This window comes from Leptosomus discolor, chromosome Z, assembly GCF_034619465.1.
Source record: "Leptosomus discolor isolate bLepDis1 chromosome Z, bLepDis1.hap2, whole genome shotgun sequence".
NCBI classification, from domain to species: domain Eukaryota; kingdom Metazoa; phylum Chordata; class Aves; order Leptosomiformes; family Leptosomidae; genus Leptosomus; species Leptosomus discolor.
The window spans coordinates 82,344,519-82,362,298 of record NC_141419.1 but is presented as its reverse complement, the minus strand read 5'-3'; the positions used below and the strand labels follow the sequence as shown (position 1 = coordinate 82,362,298).

Here is a 17,780-nt window from a genome sequence, read left to right as displayed (position 1 = left end):
GGGATGCATGGCTGACAGATGGGACAAACAGCCCAGGAGACTGCCAAAGGGTGATGAAGGGATGGAGCATGGGGAGCAAGGGAGGGTGAGACCATGCGAGAGAGGGCAAGAGGGCAAGTGAGCCTGAGGGAGACACAGCTTGGGGCTGCCCGGACCACAGATCTCTGCCTGCCGCCAGCTGCAGGGTGGTGGGCAGAGCCCATCCCATGGCTGGGGACCCTCAGACCCCATCCCCACAGCAGACCCCATTCCATGGCTGGGGACCCTCACACACCATCCATCCCAGGCTTGGAGAGCCCCTGCAAAACACTGCGCCCAACTCAGGGAGTGGAAACTGCTTTCCCCTGTGAGGAGGGTCAGGGTGTGGGTGCCGAGGCCAGGGACACCCGTGGGAGACGCAGGGCATGCCAGCATGCCTCCCAGCCCATGCTCCTCCAGTGGGAGCGAGCTCCATCCGGTGGGCCGCCAGCTTGCACTGTAAGGGGACATCAAGGTTTTCAGCATGTTCCCTCTGCTTTGTCCCCTTTTTGGAGCAACAGTCTCTTTGCTTTAGTCCTGGTGGGGTCGGCTCTGATCCCACGTGTACTTCCAGCCTCCAGGAGCTATCCCATCCGGCTTACCAGCTGCAGGATGAAGGATGGAGTGAGCCAGTTATCACTCTCTGGGTAGACCTCTGTCCCCTCCTGTCCCCCTTCTTGCCTCCTGGTTGCTCAGCTCTCTCTGACCACCACTGCTCACCTCTCCATGGGGCTTAGCCATTCTGGTGGGTGGTGAGCATTCAAGTGATCAGACGTAGCTCAGAGCTGGCATCTACCTGCATGCTGCCTGCACCCCGCCTGCACACTGTCCTGGTGCCCTGGAGGCTCTGGGGCTTGAAGCACCTTCAAGGTGATGGGCGAGGAGAGGTGTGCACATCCCACAGCCACCCCAAGGCCTGAGGCAGTGCTGGGGCAGCTCGTCCCAGTGTTAGGGGTTGGGTTTGGGTTTTTTTGGCTGTTTAGAGAGAAAATAAAGCACTTCTGGGGAGCAGGAGCCAAGCTCCCCAGTGCCTAAAACAGCAATCGCAGCACTTCCTCGGATTTATGGTGTTTGCTTTCACAATGCCAGCCGGGATCCTGTTTGCTTCCTGCTCTGCAGCTGCAGTCCCAGCTGAAGGCTCAGGAGATTCAGGTTTTATAACACTCCTGGATCCTGCCGATGGCAACTTGTCCAGCATCATTTATTACCCCTGTGCCTCCTGCGGGGCTGGGGTGGGCTGTTGTCGGCCCATCCCAGCACCCAGCAGCTTGGGTGCTCACCCCTGCCCATCCACAGTGTCCCATCTGGCACCAGGGGCTTGAACAGCAGCTCTGCAGAGGGAGCACCTAACCTCTGCTGGGAGAGGAAGCCAGCAATGCTGTGCCCTCGGTGGGGTGCAGCATCCAGCTCTTCTTAGGCACAGCTACAATCCGAGAGCCAGCCCAGAGAGGAGCAGCTGGGTCCTGCCAGGGGGATGCAGAGGCACATATGTGACTTTCTTTAGGGTCCCAGGGTGCCCAAGACTGGTGACTGCTCCTCACCGGCATGCCTGGACCGGCAGTCAGTCCCTGCTCTTGGCCTCTGCCTGACAGATTGAAGTGACAGAGCTTAAAGCAAAGCACTTCTTCCAGCCCCTACGTCCCTTCTGTGGCTCTTGCCCAGGTCTCAGTTGTCCCCCTGAGATGCACGCACCAAAACCAGCTGCCCTCTTTCACTCTCCAGGGTAAAATCTCCTTCAGGATGCACCGGCCAGTGCAGCCAGAGAGGGTGTCAGCTCCTCCAGCCCCAGCATCCCGTGGGTACCCGGGCTGAAGCTCTTGAGCACTGAGTCCAACTCCAGCTGCTGCTTTCCAGGCTACGAGCCCCCTCCTGTACTAGCCAGACTGAAATGCCCTGGACACCCTGTGGAGGTGCGTGCTGGGGCCATGCGTGTGCCCAAGGATGCAAAAGTGGGGGAAGGATAGCGGCGGGGGGGTGGGAAAGCAGAACTGACAGGCTGTGGGGGACCATCAGCCCCATCCCCTGGATGCACAGCCACAGCATGGAGGGTGCTTCCCTGCCCACGTCCCTCTGCAACATGCCGAGGGGTGTCCTGACCCCCTTTCCTCCTCCTGCGAATTTACCCAGCAAACCACTTTGATGAAATACCCAAAGGCTGCAAGAGGGCTGGTAGCCCTAACCTTCTCTTTGGGAAACCAGAATGTCTGCAGAAATCCCAGCAATGCCTTCCTGGTCCCCAGTGGAGCAGGGGCAGTGCTCCTCCACATGGCTGAGAGATGCTCTTGCCCCAGATTTTCAGCGCCCGTCCGGCCAAATCACGTGGGCTTCTAAATGAAACCCACCGCTTTTGTTTAACATTTGCTGTACTCAGTGATGAAACGATGATGGATTATTTCATTGTGGTTACTACTGTGCCAGACTTCTTTTTCCAAACACACAATAGGAATATTCACTTACTGCTCTGATGACGAACACTTTTATCCTCCTTATATAGTAACAACTCTGCACCAAAGGGCGAGTTTCATTTGTCACTGCTACACTTCACCATCCCGGCTCATGGCCCGCAGTCAGCAGGTTATTCACGGGTGCCCCGAGTTTTTCTGATTTATTATCACCCTTTCCCAACTGATCACATCCTCGCTGCCATCCAGCCACCCCACCCAGAGGGGCACGGCATCATCCGGGGCACTTCAAGAGAGCTGGGGTGACTCTCTGAGGACAAGAGGGGATGCAAATCCAGGGCTGTTCCCTTGGAGGTGAGAGCACAAGATGTAGGACAGGGATGCAATGGGACAACGAGGGGGCCCAGAGTACCAGCGTGAAGGGACTATGCCTTCAAATTCAAAGGTGGTGAACCCAAAGCGGACAAAAGGAAGTGTTTTTTTGTTGTTGTTGGGTTTTTTTGTTTTGTTTTGGTATGGGTTTTTTTTTTTTTTTCACTCCATGCTTAATTAGGCTGCCACAGGAAAATGCTCAGGCCAAAATTTAGCAGGATTCAAGGAGGGATTGGGCATTTATGGGGATAACAAAAATATCCAGCTATAATAGCAGATGCCAACACAAATTCTGGAAGGGACATTAAGCCTCACGCGTCAGTGCGTAAACCTATCCCAAACTCTCAGAAAGTAGGGAGCTTAGTGCAGGGGCAGATGATCCACATATGCTATGGCTACCACCACCGCCTTGTTGCCGGCACAGCCTCATGCTGGCCGAGCCACTGGCTGGACCATCCCTGGACCCTTGTTTCCTGCTGCTGGCAGCACCTCTGACAAGGGCTGTGAATTTCTCTTGGCAATTCAGCCCTTTGCTTGTAGCTCTCCAGGGCCACGCAGCTCCCAGAGCTCTGCCCTCCTCCATCTCGCCCATTGCCTCACTTCACCAGCCGATAACGGCATTATCTCTCCAATCCAGAGGCAGCCCCTCTGGATAAGGGTCTGTGCAGACCACTGGCACGTCCCTGTGTGGTATGGCATCTTCCGATAGCTTCTTGCTTCCAGCAAAGTCCCTTGGTTTACTCTCAGGTCACTTGTTGCCCAAATGCACCTTTGCCTCCTGATTTCATCCCTCCTGTTCCCTCTTTCTGTTGGGGCCGGTCTCTAGGCTCTGAAAGGGGCTGCTCAGCCCCGGCATCTCATGGGTGCTGCACATACACTGTCACAGCCCCATTTTCATGGGGACTGCTCAGGTGAGCCCTGGGTCATGCCTCATGCCGAGCCTTCCTCACCTACTCTGCATCAGTGCCAATGGCTGTACTGCCCACTCTTGGCCGCAAAGACCCCACCGTCACCCGCAGCCCACACGTGGCCACAAGCCTGGCACGGCTGTAGCCCAGGCTGGGGTGAAACTGCCGTGCTGCGGTGCCCAGGAGCTGGGCACGAGCATCTCCATCCCCACTGAGGATGGTGCCATTGCATCCCACGCTGGTTGTTAACAGGACGCCTGTGCTGCTCCGGTCCCTGTGAGATGGGATGCTCCCAAAACCTTGGCTGCTGTGAAGGATCAGCGGTGTCTCAGCACAACCAGATGAGAGCCTGGAGCTCTCCTGGTTGGGGGCCAGGGTCTCCTGCGCTTGCTGCTTGCGTGCTCACCACCCCACCGAGGGCAACCCTGCTGGGGTCCTTGGATCTACCCTCGCTGCAGAGCCTTGCACCCACAGGGGCTTCCAACTGGAGACATTTCTGGAGGGCATGAATCAGCTTTTCACAGCTTGTTAAAAATCTTGATCCTACCTCTTGTTTTCATGCCTTTCAAATCAGGAAATGAGTTTTACAACTTTTCCAGTGGGGCACAGCTGGTGGCCAGGGTCGTAAAGCTGAACTTTATAAATATCTCTTGTTGGGATCAGGGGAAGAGCATTAAAGAGGCAGAGAGAGAGTGAGAGAAAGAGAAGGGAAAGGAGCAAAGGCAATAGAGAAGCAAGGCAACCTCAGTGAAGAAGCCCAGCTCAACACCGGCCATGGCCATGCGAGCGCAGAAGATGGGGTGTGCTTGGGGCAGGCTTTGCCTGCTGCTCTCCCTCCTCCTCCAGCTGCCGGGCTCCCAGGCCAAATGCTACTTCCAGGCTAAAGGTAAGTGGGGAGGTGAGGTGGGAAAAGGTCGATGGGAAGACGAGGCCTCAGCTTTCCCTGGGGCAGCGGGGCTCTGCCCTGTGCGCCTGTGAAGTGCAGAAGGGACTGTGCTGAGCTCAGGAGCGCGATTGTGGGCCAGTGATGAGTGGAAGGAGCAGTCTATAAATCACAGAACAGCTCCCCAGGGCTCTGGCTGAGAAACAGCTTGCCGGGCCATGAAAAGCTCCTGGCAGGAGCCCGGCTGGGGCCGAGCGTGCAGGACTAGCAGCAAAGGGAGGAGTGCCCGTCTTTCTTCTGCTGCCTCCTTCCAGGACTGCAGAGATGCTCAAACCCCAAGGGGCACTGGATATGCCCTCTCCAGGGAAGCAAGAGCCACGTAGCTCTGCCCTAGGCCCCCAGGGTAGTGGGGAGAGCCACAGGGCACAGCCAGGAGAGGATGGATGGGAGTATCACCCTTGGCAGATGCCTGGGCATTCCATAGCTGCAGGGTAGTGGAGAGGCCACCGAGTATCCTCTATACCATAGGGCAGGTGGGAGGTCGTGATGTCCCCCTTGTCCCCTCTTTCAGGGCATGGGGGTGCCAAGGAGGGACCCACCCGCCCTGGTGCGGGCCCATGTGTGCTCATCACCACTGTTTCCTTTGCAGCTCCCTGCGAGTACGAGGGGAAGCAGTTCTCCCTCGGGGAGTCGTGGCTGAGTACCAACTGCCTGCTCTGCACCTGCCTGCACCCCATCGGCGTGGGCTGCTGCGAGACGTGAGTGAGGGGCTGAGGGGCGCTGGGGGTGGGCTACTGCTGGCGGTGCGGCCCTGCCATAGCACCTCTGTGGCCACAGAGGGGAGGATGTGGTGCGAGTCTGGTGGCTGCAAATGCAGACAAGCAAATACGTTGGAGCCCCAGGGGGGCTGTGGGGTGCCAGGCCCTGGGGGACGAGGGGCAGAAGTGAGCAAGAGCCCACCAGGGTGTTGAGAGTGGTGGGGTGAGTCAGGAAGACAAAGCAGGGGGTGGGGGTGTCTCTGCACAGCGAGACGCCCAGATGTGCCAAAAGCTGCGGCCCAGCCTGCCCGAGCCGGCCTGGGAGACACCCCAGCTGCAGAGGCTGGCAGCAGAGGAAGCTACCCAGCCCTGCAAGTGGCTCCTTGGCATGAACCAAGGGGAGCTGACTGTGCCCTGTCCTCTCCCGCAGCACCCAGCACCCCATCGACTTTCCCGACTGGTGTGAGGCCCACTACGACTCACAGACCTGTCAGATCTCAGTGGTGCAGAAGGCCAACCCCAGCCTGCCCTGCGTGAAGAGCATGGAGCATGAGTGGGGCTCAGCCGGCACCCCCGAGCCACTGAGCAACAAGGTGCTGGGCACAGGGCTGAGCAGATAGAGGCTCAGCAGCGCAGCACCCTGTGTCCCCTCGGCATCATCCTCCCTCCTCCAGAGCACACCTCCTGCATGCTCCAGTCCTGCCCCATCCCATAGAGACGTCACTGCCGACACCTTCGAGGGAAACCACTATCCACACACTATGGTACTGAGCTAACATTTACACCTTAGTGCTGCCACGGTACGGCTTTGCTTCTGCCTTCAGCTTCCTGAACCAAACCAGGGCCCTCTCCCTCCGAGTCGCCCTGCACACCATGGGAACGCAGATCCTACGGGATGTCCTCCCAGGTGGGCAGAACCTCCAGCTACTAAAGGAAGGGCTAAGGGACCAAACCAGCCTGCATCGCAGCAGTCTCGTGCTCCTGCATCCAGCCTCAAGCTAAGCAGCTCCCTCCTCCTTCCCAGACCCCCATCCCCCTGCACGGCAGATGCTGGGAGCTCGCTGGGGAGCACCACAGCCCTTCGTGCAGGACTCACGCACCCTGTCCAGCCCCTTCTTTGCCCCGGAGCATGAGGGGCACAACCCACCTCTAGAACCACTAACCCCTGCTCTCACAGCTCCTGGGGCCAGAGAGAGTCCCCGGCACTGCAGGCCAGCCCTGGGCAACACTGCAACGGAGCCAGCGCAGAGCGGTCAGCAGAGCAGGGGGAACCACTAGAAGATGACCCCAGGGGAGGCACCCATCCCAGCTGCAGGGGAGCGGGGCGGGGAGTCGGGTGCCCTGCTGGGGTCCAGGGAGCTGAAGCAATCCGCATGTGCCTGGGTGGAGCCGGTTGCCAGCCGGTGCCATGCCTGTGTTGTGCAGAACCTTGTCTAGATGTTTCTGTTCTTGCAATAAAGATATTAAACAAAGAGGAGGTCTCCAGCCTGTGACTGCTGTGCAGGGTGGGCTGCGCCCATCACCGGGAATGGTGTAGAAATCAGGCTCTTGGGAAGGCCGAGTTTTGCACATTCATAAGTTTATTAGATTTCCATGCAAAGAGGTAAACTCTTTGGAAGGTCTGGTAGAAATGGGGAGCTGTTTTTTGAGCAGGGAGACCTTCATCCCAGCTCCAGAATGCACAGCACGCATTCACTCCAGCTGTCTAAGGATCCCGAGACCAGCAGGATGCCTTCGTGCCCAGAACCGCAGGCAGAGAACAGCCCAGTGCTCAGTGTTTCTCCGTTTTGGATTATCACTATGGTGCTGTCACAGCACGTGCCGGCAGCGCAGGGCTGGCCTGCCAGGACCTGACTCCGCTGGGCGAGGGCAGCAGGGGTGCTGGGCTGTGCACAGAGACACCCCTCACAAGAGGCAGGATGCACGCCAGGGCAGGCAGGCAGGCTCACACCCAGCCCAGGCCAGTGTACCTCACCTAGACAGCAGACCTCTACTTGTGGGGTCTCTCTGTAGCAGCACAGCCTTCACCCCCGGCTGGTACGGGGCTTCACTGCAAGAGCTCCCCTCTCCTTTCCCTGGGCTGGGCCCTTCCCTCTTGGAAGCCCCTCATAGGGTAAAGGCACGTAGGGCCGCGCCCTGGGATGGAGATTATTTTTGGTGAGGGCTGGGACTCACACCTTCATCCAGGCAGGAAGGATCCAGCTCCCAGCCAAAGGCCGCAGCACAAGACACCGCAGCAAGCACAGTGCTCTTCCACCCAGAGGCAGGACAGATTTGCTGCTGCCCACCCGGGCGTTGTAGGCAAACTCGAGGGGACAACGGGATGTGCGCCCCACAGTGTGCTGGTGGCTGTCCTGCCCGCCATTCCTGCTTGCAGCACCACTGTCTCCTTACCAGCTCTTCCCACTTCAGATGGTGATGGAGTTAGTGCTGGAGAACTGGGATACGTAGGAAGCCAGGATGGGGTTGGTGGGAAGGACTTTGATGGGCAAGTCCCAGCTGAAAGTGTCCACTTCCATCTGCTCCACCCCAGTCCAGGTGATGGCCTCTGACTGACTCCCACGAACCAAGCAAGCGCCCGCCGACTCCCCAGAGGTCACAAACTCGAAGTGCAGCCTCCACTTCAGGGACACTGTGGGCAAGAGTCGGGGTCAGCAGCCAACACCACAAGGGATGGGGACAGCAGCTCTGTCACCGCTGGCTGTCCTGGCAAGGGGACATGCAAACAAGCCCACCCACGCAGGCCAGCCCCCTCCCACAGGACGCAGCCCTGCTGACAAGCAGGGGTGTGTCCCTTCCCTGGTGGCCACTAACCGATGTTGGTGGTGAACCCCGGGGTCGAGCTGAGCGGGATGGGCAGGCTGAAGCTGCTCTGGGCTGTGTGCAGGCAGGCCTCCTGATGGCGGGCGTGTGTGCTGAAGGAGACAGGCTGCCCCCGCCGGCGCTGGAACTCCTCTTGGATGCTCTCCTCCGTCTGCAGGCTCACCGAGAACTGCAGGGCGATTGGCAGGGTGCTCACACTCACAATCTCACACAGCCCTGGCGCAAAGCCCTGGGGGCCTCTGTTTCCCCGAATGAGCTCAGAACTGGAGCCCTTCCCCACCTCACACCCTGAGTGTCCCACTAGGAACCATCAGTAGAAACCCCTCAGCAGCCCAGTGCCACCCCAATCCCTCTCCCCACAGTGACCCCCAATGCTAGCACTGACCTGCAGACATGGGATGTCTCCTTCTGAGAAGTTAAAGGTCCCAATGACATCCTCTCCGATCTTATACACGGTCTTAAAGATGCAGAATGTCCCCACCTTCCCACGAGTGTTGCTGATGTTATACAGGTCTGTGGAGCAAGAAGACCGGGGCGAAAGGGTTGCAGCAGGACAAGGCTCTGCTTCATATAGCGCTCTGGGTTAATCACAGAGCCCAGCAGACATGACCCCATGCCTGCTGCTTGGGTGTGAAGGATAGTCCTTGGAGGCTGGTTGAGCAAGAGCAAACCAGGCGTTGGCTGCGATATGCTGGGGAAAGGGTGTCTCTGGCTGAAGTAGGAAGAGCCTGAGACCAGCTGGGAGGTGTCCACAGCAAACTCTGACCCAAGCAGGCCCTGATGGAGCTGCTCCACAACCCCAGCTGGAGCTTTGCTTTGCCAGCAAGAGATTTTTGCAGCAAGCCCTGACCTGTGCTTCACACCCAGGTTATGACCGCAGGTTCAAGCAGGGGATAGGACCTACGCAGGCTGCGTCGGGAGGTGGCCACCATGAGCAGTTCTGTCGCCAGGTCCGCCAGGCGAGAGTCTTTCTTCAAGCCCTCCTCCTCCTCCAGGAAAGGGTTTGAGGGCGCAACAGCCTCATCCTGTGGGAACTGATAATCCTTGAGCCCTGAGGAGGAGGTGAGACCGTCAGTGGGGCAGGGTGTGGCCAGAGCTGTGTCTGCAGGGGGGGCAGTGTGCAGCCTTACCGTGCAGCACGAGGACACGGAAGGGTACGCGCAGGAGCTTGATGGGGGAGTTGACACGCTGGCAGCCGATGGTCAGCTTGTACACGTACTTCACTGACTGTCCCCGGAAAGAGGGAGGGCCGTCTATGGGCAGCGTCTCACAGTACGAATCTGCAAGGAGTGCAGAAGAGGTTGCTTTCAAAGGCCAAAAGGAAGCTCCCAGAACCGTCGCTTGCAGGCTCCCTGCACCGAGGGCTAGGACCAGCAGTGCTGCTGAGCTAGGGACAGTGCCTGGTGCTTTCTGCCATGTCCCCTTTCCCACAGCAGGCCAAACACATCCCTGGCTTCTTCTGCACCACAGCACTGCTCTCTCATCACATGCACCGTCATCCAAACGCTGCTTCCAGCACATACAACCACACACACAAACGCTGCCTCAAAAGAATGTGAAAGATGTAAAATCCAGGAACACAAACACATGAGAGCTAAACTTACTTCATCACGAGTTCAACCTGAATTTGCCTCTGTGCACTCACTTCACACTCCGCTTTCGCGATGCAGTCACACACTGTGGTTTCCTCAGGGCTCTGCCCCATGCGGCAGAGGTGCCTCATGCCTCTTTTGACATTCACTTCACACAAACCCCAAACTCAGCAACAAAAATTAGTTTCTTCCTCTGTTTTTCTCTGAAGCACTGGGTCTAAATGGCCAAGAAACAATTAAGAGACCTTCACAACAACCTGTGGTGTATCCCCCTTGACAGACTGATGACACAAAGCCTCTGACTCCGAGATCTCTGAGATGCCAGGGACCGGCCTTACAACACATTCGGCCCTCTCAAAGCCCCTTGGCCACCACACAAACCCCAACGCCACTCAACACAGCTTGAATACTTCTGTAGCTCTCCCAAACTGTCCGCTGTATAATAAGGAAGGCGCAAACAGTGAACTGTGGAAAGTCTCCACCTCTCTGGCTTGCCCACCAGAATGCAGATACACCCTGCCAGAGGAAGGGCAGCATCCTGCTGTGAAACCACAGATCCTTCCCCATGTCTGGCACATCCTAAATGTTGAGGCTTAGATTAAAAGCTTGGGTTACATTTTAAATATAACTTCTACATTTAAAATAACTGGGCTGGAAAGAAGAAAAAAGCCCATGCTAATGCATAGCATCCCCAGGCTGACACACCCTTAAACACAAGGCTGTCCTGCTGGACCGGGGTGCAGGTAAGGCTGAGAACTGTCCTGACAGGGAGGAAAATCAGGTTATTTCCAAGGAAGGAAGCAGAGTGCTGTAAGCCTCTGTACAAGGCTTAACAAGAGTGCTCACAAAGACCTACCCTGCAGGATAACCTGAGCAGAGACCACTGCTGTCCAAGGAGGTTGGGTGGTTTGCTACCTGGCACAGGAATGCAGAGACTCAGACTCGGGAAGTCCCAGCTTCCGTGCATATCCCAGAAGGAAGCACATTCCTGATGCTACGGATGCCTTCCTTATCCACCCGCTGTACCCTCTGGCTGGGCTCCCAGCCCATGTCCAGGCTGCTTCCATTTCCTCCCCTCTCTGTGATCTACCAAATATTTATAAAGGTATAACAAAACTGGAGAAGGGGCAACACCAGACACAGAAATTACTTGAGGGCTTGAGAAAATGTTTTATGGTGACAAATTTAAAGAGCTCATTCTGGGCAGTGTGTCAAAGGGATGGGAGGTGAGTCAAGTTCCACATATAGGCAGCATAGCAAGGGGAAGATATGGGGGGAGTAAGCTGGTCAGCAACTGAAAACAAGGCCTTTTATCAAGAGACAGCTTGACACAACCTCAGCTATACACCCCAGCTCTGGCTAAAGTTTAATAACGTAGTACTTTGCTGAAGCAGAATTAAGATTTCTTGGGGTTTTTTTGCCTTTCCAAACTGTACAGCAAAACTCAAAACTTCTGAAAAACAGGAAATGAAGAATTAAGATACACACCCACACAGCCTTAACTCTGCCTCCACAGAGCTGGCAGGAGCCCCCAGGAATGATCTGCAAGCGTGCCAGCTGCAGTCTCGTGTGAGAGAAGCAGCATCACAGGCCGACGGGATTGGTGTGAACAGCCTGGCAGAGCCAGGGCTGTGATACGGGGCTTTCAGTGCTAAAAAGCCCATTCCCACACACAGCAGCATCGCATGTGACACCTGCAATGGACGTGTGCATCACACAAACAAAGGCAGAGGCTGTAACGTATGGCTGAGGAACCTCAAAATGCAGAAGAGTTTGTGTCCTTCCTATGGAGCTGCATCTGAAGTGCAAGGCAGATGCAGGCTGCTTGTGCCAGTGTCACCCAGCAGCAGAGTGGACACACACACAATACAACATCACTGGGCAGGACAGACTATCGGTAGCCTAGCTGGGGGCTGAACAGCTTCTGCCTGCAAAGCCAGTGCACAACGAAGTCCTCTCAATCCATCCCAGCCATCTGGAGGTTGGATTGTAGTCACCGATCTAGTCCCAGAGACTGCTGATCCCGCCTGAAATGTGGCAGGAAAAGGGGCTTCCCTCTGCTCCCAGAGAACGGATGCTCCAGCCCCACATCTGCCAGCAGCAAGGAGTGCAGGAGAATCCAGGTGAGCCTCAGGCCAGCTGAAATTTCTGCCTCCTCCTCCTCCTCTCCAACAGGGGACACCTTTGGAAAGCACTAGGGACCTTGATTCCAATGTGGCAGGGCCAGCTTCTTTCCCCCACATGCTGCTGTAGAATAGTAAGTAACTAACTAAATGTGCTCGGGCCATAGGCTTTGCAGTTCAGGAGACACAGTCCCAGACAGCGCAGCCCCATCCTGCTTGACCACCTTGTCTGCCTTTCCCTCCAGTCAGGCCCCACCAAGCCTACAAAGGCAGGAGATCCCAGCTTCAAAACCAGCATGTCACAGCTCCTTGGTCTCACCTGCAGCTCTGCTCTCACCTCCCCAGAGCTCAATGCTCTAGCAGAGCCCCCTCCACCCCAGGCACTGCCCTCTCCGCTCTCTTGCTCTGTGACTTGAGAGGTCTTCCTCAACTGTTCCCAGCAGATCCCTACAACAACCCACGGGAGCTCTCCACACGCAGCCTGCAATGCCTAACCTTACGCTGCTGCTAGACCACAGGCCACTGGAATGCAGAAGGGATCCGACATGAACTGACAGGCTGGGTCATGCAGCCACTGACCAAGAGACAACAGCACATACTCGTATTTTCACAGCTGTCTACTCAGCTAGAAGAAGCTGCTGGGAACAACAAAAATGATTTGCTGCAAATTCCTTGTGAAAATGATAAAATTTTCTCTAAACAGGAAAAGGGAAAGCAGTGATGAAGGAGAGCTTTAAGGGGACCCACTGGAAGGACACGGAGGACTTTGGAGACATGGAGAGATTTGAGTGGAGAAGATGAGAAGTGCTCATTTTTACAGCAGGAAAACTAGAACAGGCAGAAGACTGCAATCTCCAGGGCTGCCACAACCTGAAGAAGCAGCTCAGATCTTAAGAGGACGCCAGCTTAAATCCCAAGAATACTCCAGTGTGGATGAAGAAATAAAGGCAGGGAAACGCAGGTGCGTGTAACCGTTCCTTCAGCTGCAGCCAGGTATTTCAAAACATGTTATGCCTCCCAGCTACACAATGGACCTGCAGCAAAGGAGGCGGGCCAGGGGCAGGACTGAGCGACACATGGCAGTACCCAGCCCTCACATTGGAGAACAGACTTTGGACGATGCAGCAGTTCCTTAGCACTCATGCTCCCACCAAAGCACCTCGTCTTTCACGAGCACCAGGATCTCCCATTTGAGCACTCAGGTCTGCAAAGCCGGCTTTGAGAGTGGGGCTCCCGAGAGATGACCTCTCTGAGCAGGGGAAGAGAAGACAGACTCACAGGACTTTGACTCCCCAGGATCCAGCCGCAAGTCACAGAAGAGAATCTTCGGTGGGGTGGACAGGATACACTGACCCCGCTCTCCTGGAAGAGAAGAACCACATGAATGCTGCCCAACCTGCAGCAGTGCCCAGGCCAGCCGGGCCTTATCCTCATGGTGAGGAATGGGGAGAAGGGGCCGAGGAGGAAACATCTGATGCCCCGGTTAGATCATGAGACATTCCCAGAACAGCTGGGCAGACAACCATCACAAGCTAGTGCCACTCTGATCTTGGTACTAACAAGTACCAAGACATTCCCAGAACAGCTGGGCAGCAGCCATCACCAGGGAGTTGGACAAAGAAAGCAACAGACTTCCCGCTCCCTTGTATACATGCTGCCCTTAAGACACACATTATGTTGATTCCTGCTTGCTGTGCTCTCCGTGTCCCTGCCCAGGGTTACAGGAGTAGCACTCACCTCTGTTGGGGACGAAGACTGTCTCGTTTTCTGCCTGCACGTCATGCTTGCTGCCATCAGAAGGAGGAAGCGCCACCCGGTTCTCGCTGGCGTGAAACTGGCAGTGGATCTGGGCGCTGGCCCATGCCAGCATCTCACTGAGAGCAAAGAAGAGCAACACTCGTGTCTACACTTTAAACCTGGATTACAGCAAGCATGAGATGTGAGAAGAGAAGCTCTTGCTGCTCAGCTCCATGTGGGACTGCTTGTCTGGAAGGAAGAAGTCTTTGCTTCACTGTCACTGAAGCCACTCTCACAGCCCCTCTCCAAACAAGCTTTCAGAGCAAGCTCGAGCTGGGGTGCTGACCTGGAGCCACTGCCACCCCAGCTGCTGACAGCAGTTTCACCCAAGGCCTGGCTCTGTGGCTTGTGGGCTTTTGTTTGGCAGCAATATTTGCAGTCTGAGCCACAACACCTTGGGCACAGCACAGACATGGAGCGAGGAAACCCCCCTGCCCTGAGAAGTCCGCTGTACACACATGGCAGAAGACTGCAAGCAGCAGAGGTCAGCAGCCACCCCTTCCATGGGGACAGAGACAAGGTGGCTGTGTAGAACCTCAGAGAGATCTTCCAGCAAACAGGCTGAGGTCAAGCATCCTGAGATCTGGTCCAAAGCCTTACTCATTTGGTCATCTTTCTCATCAAGCACAGCTTGGGACTGGCTACAGACTGCACTCTTGAGAGGACACCTCTAGCCCTCACGCATGGACCTGGCCTGGCAGAGGACTTTTAGCCATGAAGGGCTAAAACCCAAGCCAGAAGTGACATGCAAAGCAGCACTACGAGGTGCCTCTGGTAATAATGCAACCACCACGAAGCAGGCAGATTCAAAAGCAACAAATACATGCAACATGGGTTCAACAGCACCCAGCTGCCCCAAGCTCAACACTCCTCAGGGCAGGCAGGGCACAGACCTGCTCCTTCCCCACAGCACCATCCCCCTCCAGAACATCGACCTCTCGTTTTGTCACACCAGAGAAGGATGCTTCTGGGTCCTTCCTAAGGACCTATTTTCTCTTCCTGATGCAAGAGATTCGCTGACAGTTATAGGGGAGGCGAAGGTGTCATTTTGTCCCCTCTCTGTACAGCCACAAGAACTGGTTGCATCCAGCATGAAAAAAAGTCTCATGTTTTGGACTCTGCTATGACCTCAGCCATTCCACAGGGCATTTCCCATGGCATTACTGACACTTTTCAGTTTCCAAAACACTCACCTATTTTTATTTCAATAGCAGTCTCATTAATTTATCCAGCATATGGTTCCTCTGGTGTTTCCTAACATCATGATCTGCTTAGCAAGCACTGACACCAGAGTTTCAGGTGGCACAGGGATTTTTTTGTAGGCACATGGCTGTCCCTCAATGTGACACACTGGAGCAGCTAAATGAGTAGACAAACCAGAGAAAAAGGTGTGCTGCATTCGTTTCAGCTGACTAACAATGTGCTATTTGATCTTTTGTATGTGCTGGCAGCCTTTACCCAAATATGCGCTGGTTACTCTACCTGGTTACCTCTAAACCCACAACTGCAATTCTGTACCTTCAAAAGTACCAGCATGGCTTTTCCATAAGGGCTGCCATAGCGTTTTCTGTCAAAAGGTATCTGCTATAAGGAAACAGAGAAATGCCCTTGCTTAAGAGACAATGTTCACTAATTTTATAGGTTAGCATGATTACAGTACCTTCCAACACCATATTTTGAGTCTTTTTTTTTTTTCCAGTATTGCCCAACAACATGCCACTGGATTGCTTTCATTTTTTTAACCAGATGCCTGAACAAAATTTGCACGTGCCTTCCTACCAGCCGACCAGGCCTGTTCAGCTGGCAGGGCATGGAAGGATCTTGCACTGACGCCAAGGTCGGTTCCTTCCTCTCTCACCTGCCCTACAACTCCCGTAGCCCACAAGGGCCATGCTCCACGCAGCCTTTGGGCAGAAGAGCTTTGTTTCTTGTACGCCTCGTACACCACAATCAAATTTGCTTTCTGCCATTTACTTACTGTCCTTCAGTTCTGTCCCTATGCTTGAAATGCGTGCCTCCTGTTCTTCCACCTGCACCAGCCCTGAAAGCTTCTAGTCCCGGACAGGTCTATCTGCCTGTTGCAGTGACTGTGCTTTGATTTCGCTCCTGCCTTTATGCAGCCCACTGCTTCAATTTCCAAACCACCAATCTATTTGGTGTTGCCACTCGTATGACTTAGCTAGGTCTTGTCAGGTTGGTCACCTGCTTTTTTATTTTAAAAACTTTCCTTTTTCCAAGAGTCAGTTTATCCACAGACCACAACACACCTGAAGCTCCTGTAACTGTGCTGCGAACCTCCAAAACTGCTCCATCTGCTACCTGCAGTCCCACATGTTTCAGAACCAGGAAAAACAGCACTGTCACTGCACAAGACAAAACTCTGGAAAGCTAGATGCTTACGCTACCGCTTAATTTGAAAGCTGAATTCAGCAGGCAAGAGCAACCAGGAAGAAAAGATGGAAAGTTAAGGATGGCAATAAGCAAAGAAGCCCTACAGCAGTTATACAAGAGACTGCTTTGCTGCTGCTGAGACTGCAAGAACTGGAAGCGAGTGCACCGAAACAATCACGTGTGAAGTGTGCTGGTGACGAAAAGATGCTGAACCTGACAGGGCTGGAAAAAGGCATTTCCCAGGAAGGGCTCAAGATGAGAAAGCACTCTCCACCCCCTGGAGAATCAGACAAGGCCACACACTCAGCGGACGTGGAGGCTTTGGGTGACTACTTATGATGTGGAGTCACCTCCTGTGAGCCAATACAGGAAGCTCCCATCTTCTCACATTTCCTCAACACCAGCTTTGGGCACAGTAATGATAAGGGCAGATGCAGTGGTCAGTGGCTGGGCCACAGAAAATGCTGCCACAGAAGGCTGCCTCTTTCTGACTTTAGGCAGTGCTTGTCCCTTTGCCTGCCAGCCCTGAAGACAGGGATCACACTGATACGTCAGTGCACCGCTGTGCAGAGAGAGCTCCTTCTGTGTACACAGGAAAGAATGACGTTGTCTGGATGTCGCCCTGTGAGACTCTCACCCTGGTGTAACTAGATATCCCGCTTTCACAGCCAGTTTGGCTTCATTTTCTGCCAGTAAGCCTGCTGCTGAGGGCTCACCTGTGGGGCAGTTAAGAACACCTCTTAACTGCATACTTTCTTTCTCATCTCTTTCTTGGGACCAGAAAACCAGAATAATTACCTCAGTTTCAGCCCTGAAATAACAATGGCGCAAAGCACCCTTAAGGGAATACCTTGGGCAGGGAAGTCACCAGTGACTGAGCTGGCACCACTGCCCCACAAGCCAGCCATGACTACATCTGGCTACTTAGGAGGGAGGGAGGGCTGTTCGCTCTGGAGGGACTCAGACAGCTCTGCCACTTCAAGGGTTCATGCACAGAAAGGCCCACTGGCCCAGGCTGCCATACCTGCTGGCAGAGGTAGATGAAGCCGATAATGGGTTGGTAAAAGTGATCACGCACTCCAGCACCTCCCCTGCCAGGAAGACGGGTCCACGGGCCAGCTTGGCCAACACCTCAATCATCTTGGACAGCCCTGCTGCACACCTGCCAAAAAAAAAAATAACCCAACTAAACCCAAAGGTGGGCACGCAGAGTGGGCTGGGTGCTGTAACAGAGGTGGGATGCCAACAGCCAGACCAGGGACATGCACATGGGGAGGTCAAGGAGAGCCCCAGCTCTACACACAGTACACAGACACGTACAGGGGCCAGGGACAGCCCTGGCCTTGCACACGCACGCACACACACACACGGGGGGGGGGGGGGGGGGGGCGGGGGGGGGCGAACAGAGACGGCCCCGGACAGACACACACAGAGCCCTGGCCATACACACACATGCACCCCCCACCTCCCTCAGGCCCACACAGACGTAGGAGGGTGTCAGGACAGACCGCAGCGGGTGATGGACAACCCTGCCACCCCCAACGCGGGGGACTCAGGGGCGGCCCCGACCGCAAACACACAAACGTAAACACCCACCAGAAGGGCGAGGGATACAGGACGGCACGCTCCGCCGCAGGCCCCGGCCCAGGCCACCCCGGCCTCACTCACCGCCCGGCACAGGCCCAGCGCCGCTCTGGGCCCCGCTTTCCCTCA

The 17,780-nt window shown here is 55.4% G+C and overlaps 2 protein-coding genes across 2 annotated transcripts; one reads left to right on the top strand and one right to left on the bottom strand.

Moving 5' to 3' along the window:
* Positions 1 to 4,474: 4,474 nt before the first annotated feature.
* MSMP (microseminoprotein, prostate associated) lies at positions 4,475 to 5,961 on the top strand. Its single transcript, XM_009948816.1, has 3 exons — positions 4,475 to 4,586; positions 5,233 to 5,341; positions 5,772 to 5,961. Exons 1-3 carry the CDS (start codon positions 4,475 to 4,477, stop codon positions 5,959 to 5,961), a joined length of 411 nt encoding a protein of 136 aa, XP_009947118.1.
* Positions 5,962 to 7,050: 1,089 nt separating this feature from the next.
* On the bottom strand, positions 7,051 to 17,675 carry RGP1 (RGP1 partner of RAB6A GEF complex). Its single transcript, XM_086479724.1, has 9 exons — positions 17,664 to 17,675; positions 17,092 to 17,229; positions 13,617 to 13,753; positions 13,158 to 13,241; positions 9,295 to 9,444; positions 9,069 to 9,215; positions 8,550 to 8,677; positions 8,156 to 8,333; positions 7,051 to 7,973 (listed from the first exon to the last, which is right to left on the bottom strand). The coding sequence occupies exons 2-9, from the start codon at positions 17,205 to 17,207 to the stop codon at positions 7,750 to 7,752; spliced, it is 1,164 nt and encodes a 387-aa protein (XP_086335850.1). The 5' UTR covers positions 17,208 to 17,229; positions 17,664 to 17,675; the 3' UTR covers positions 7,051 to 7,749.
* Between the last annotated feature and the right edge of the window lie 105 nt (positions 17,676 to 17,780).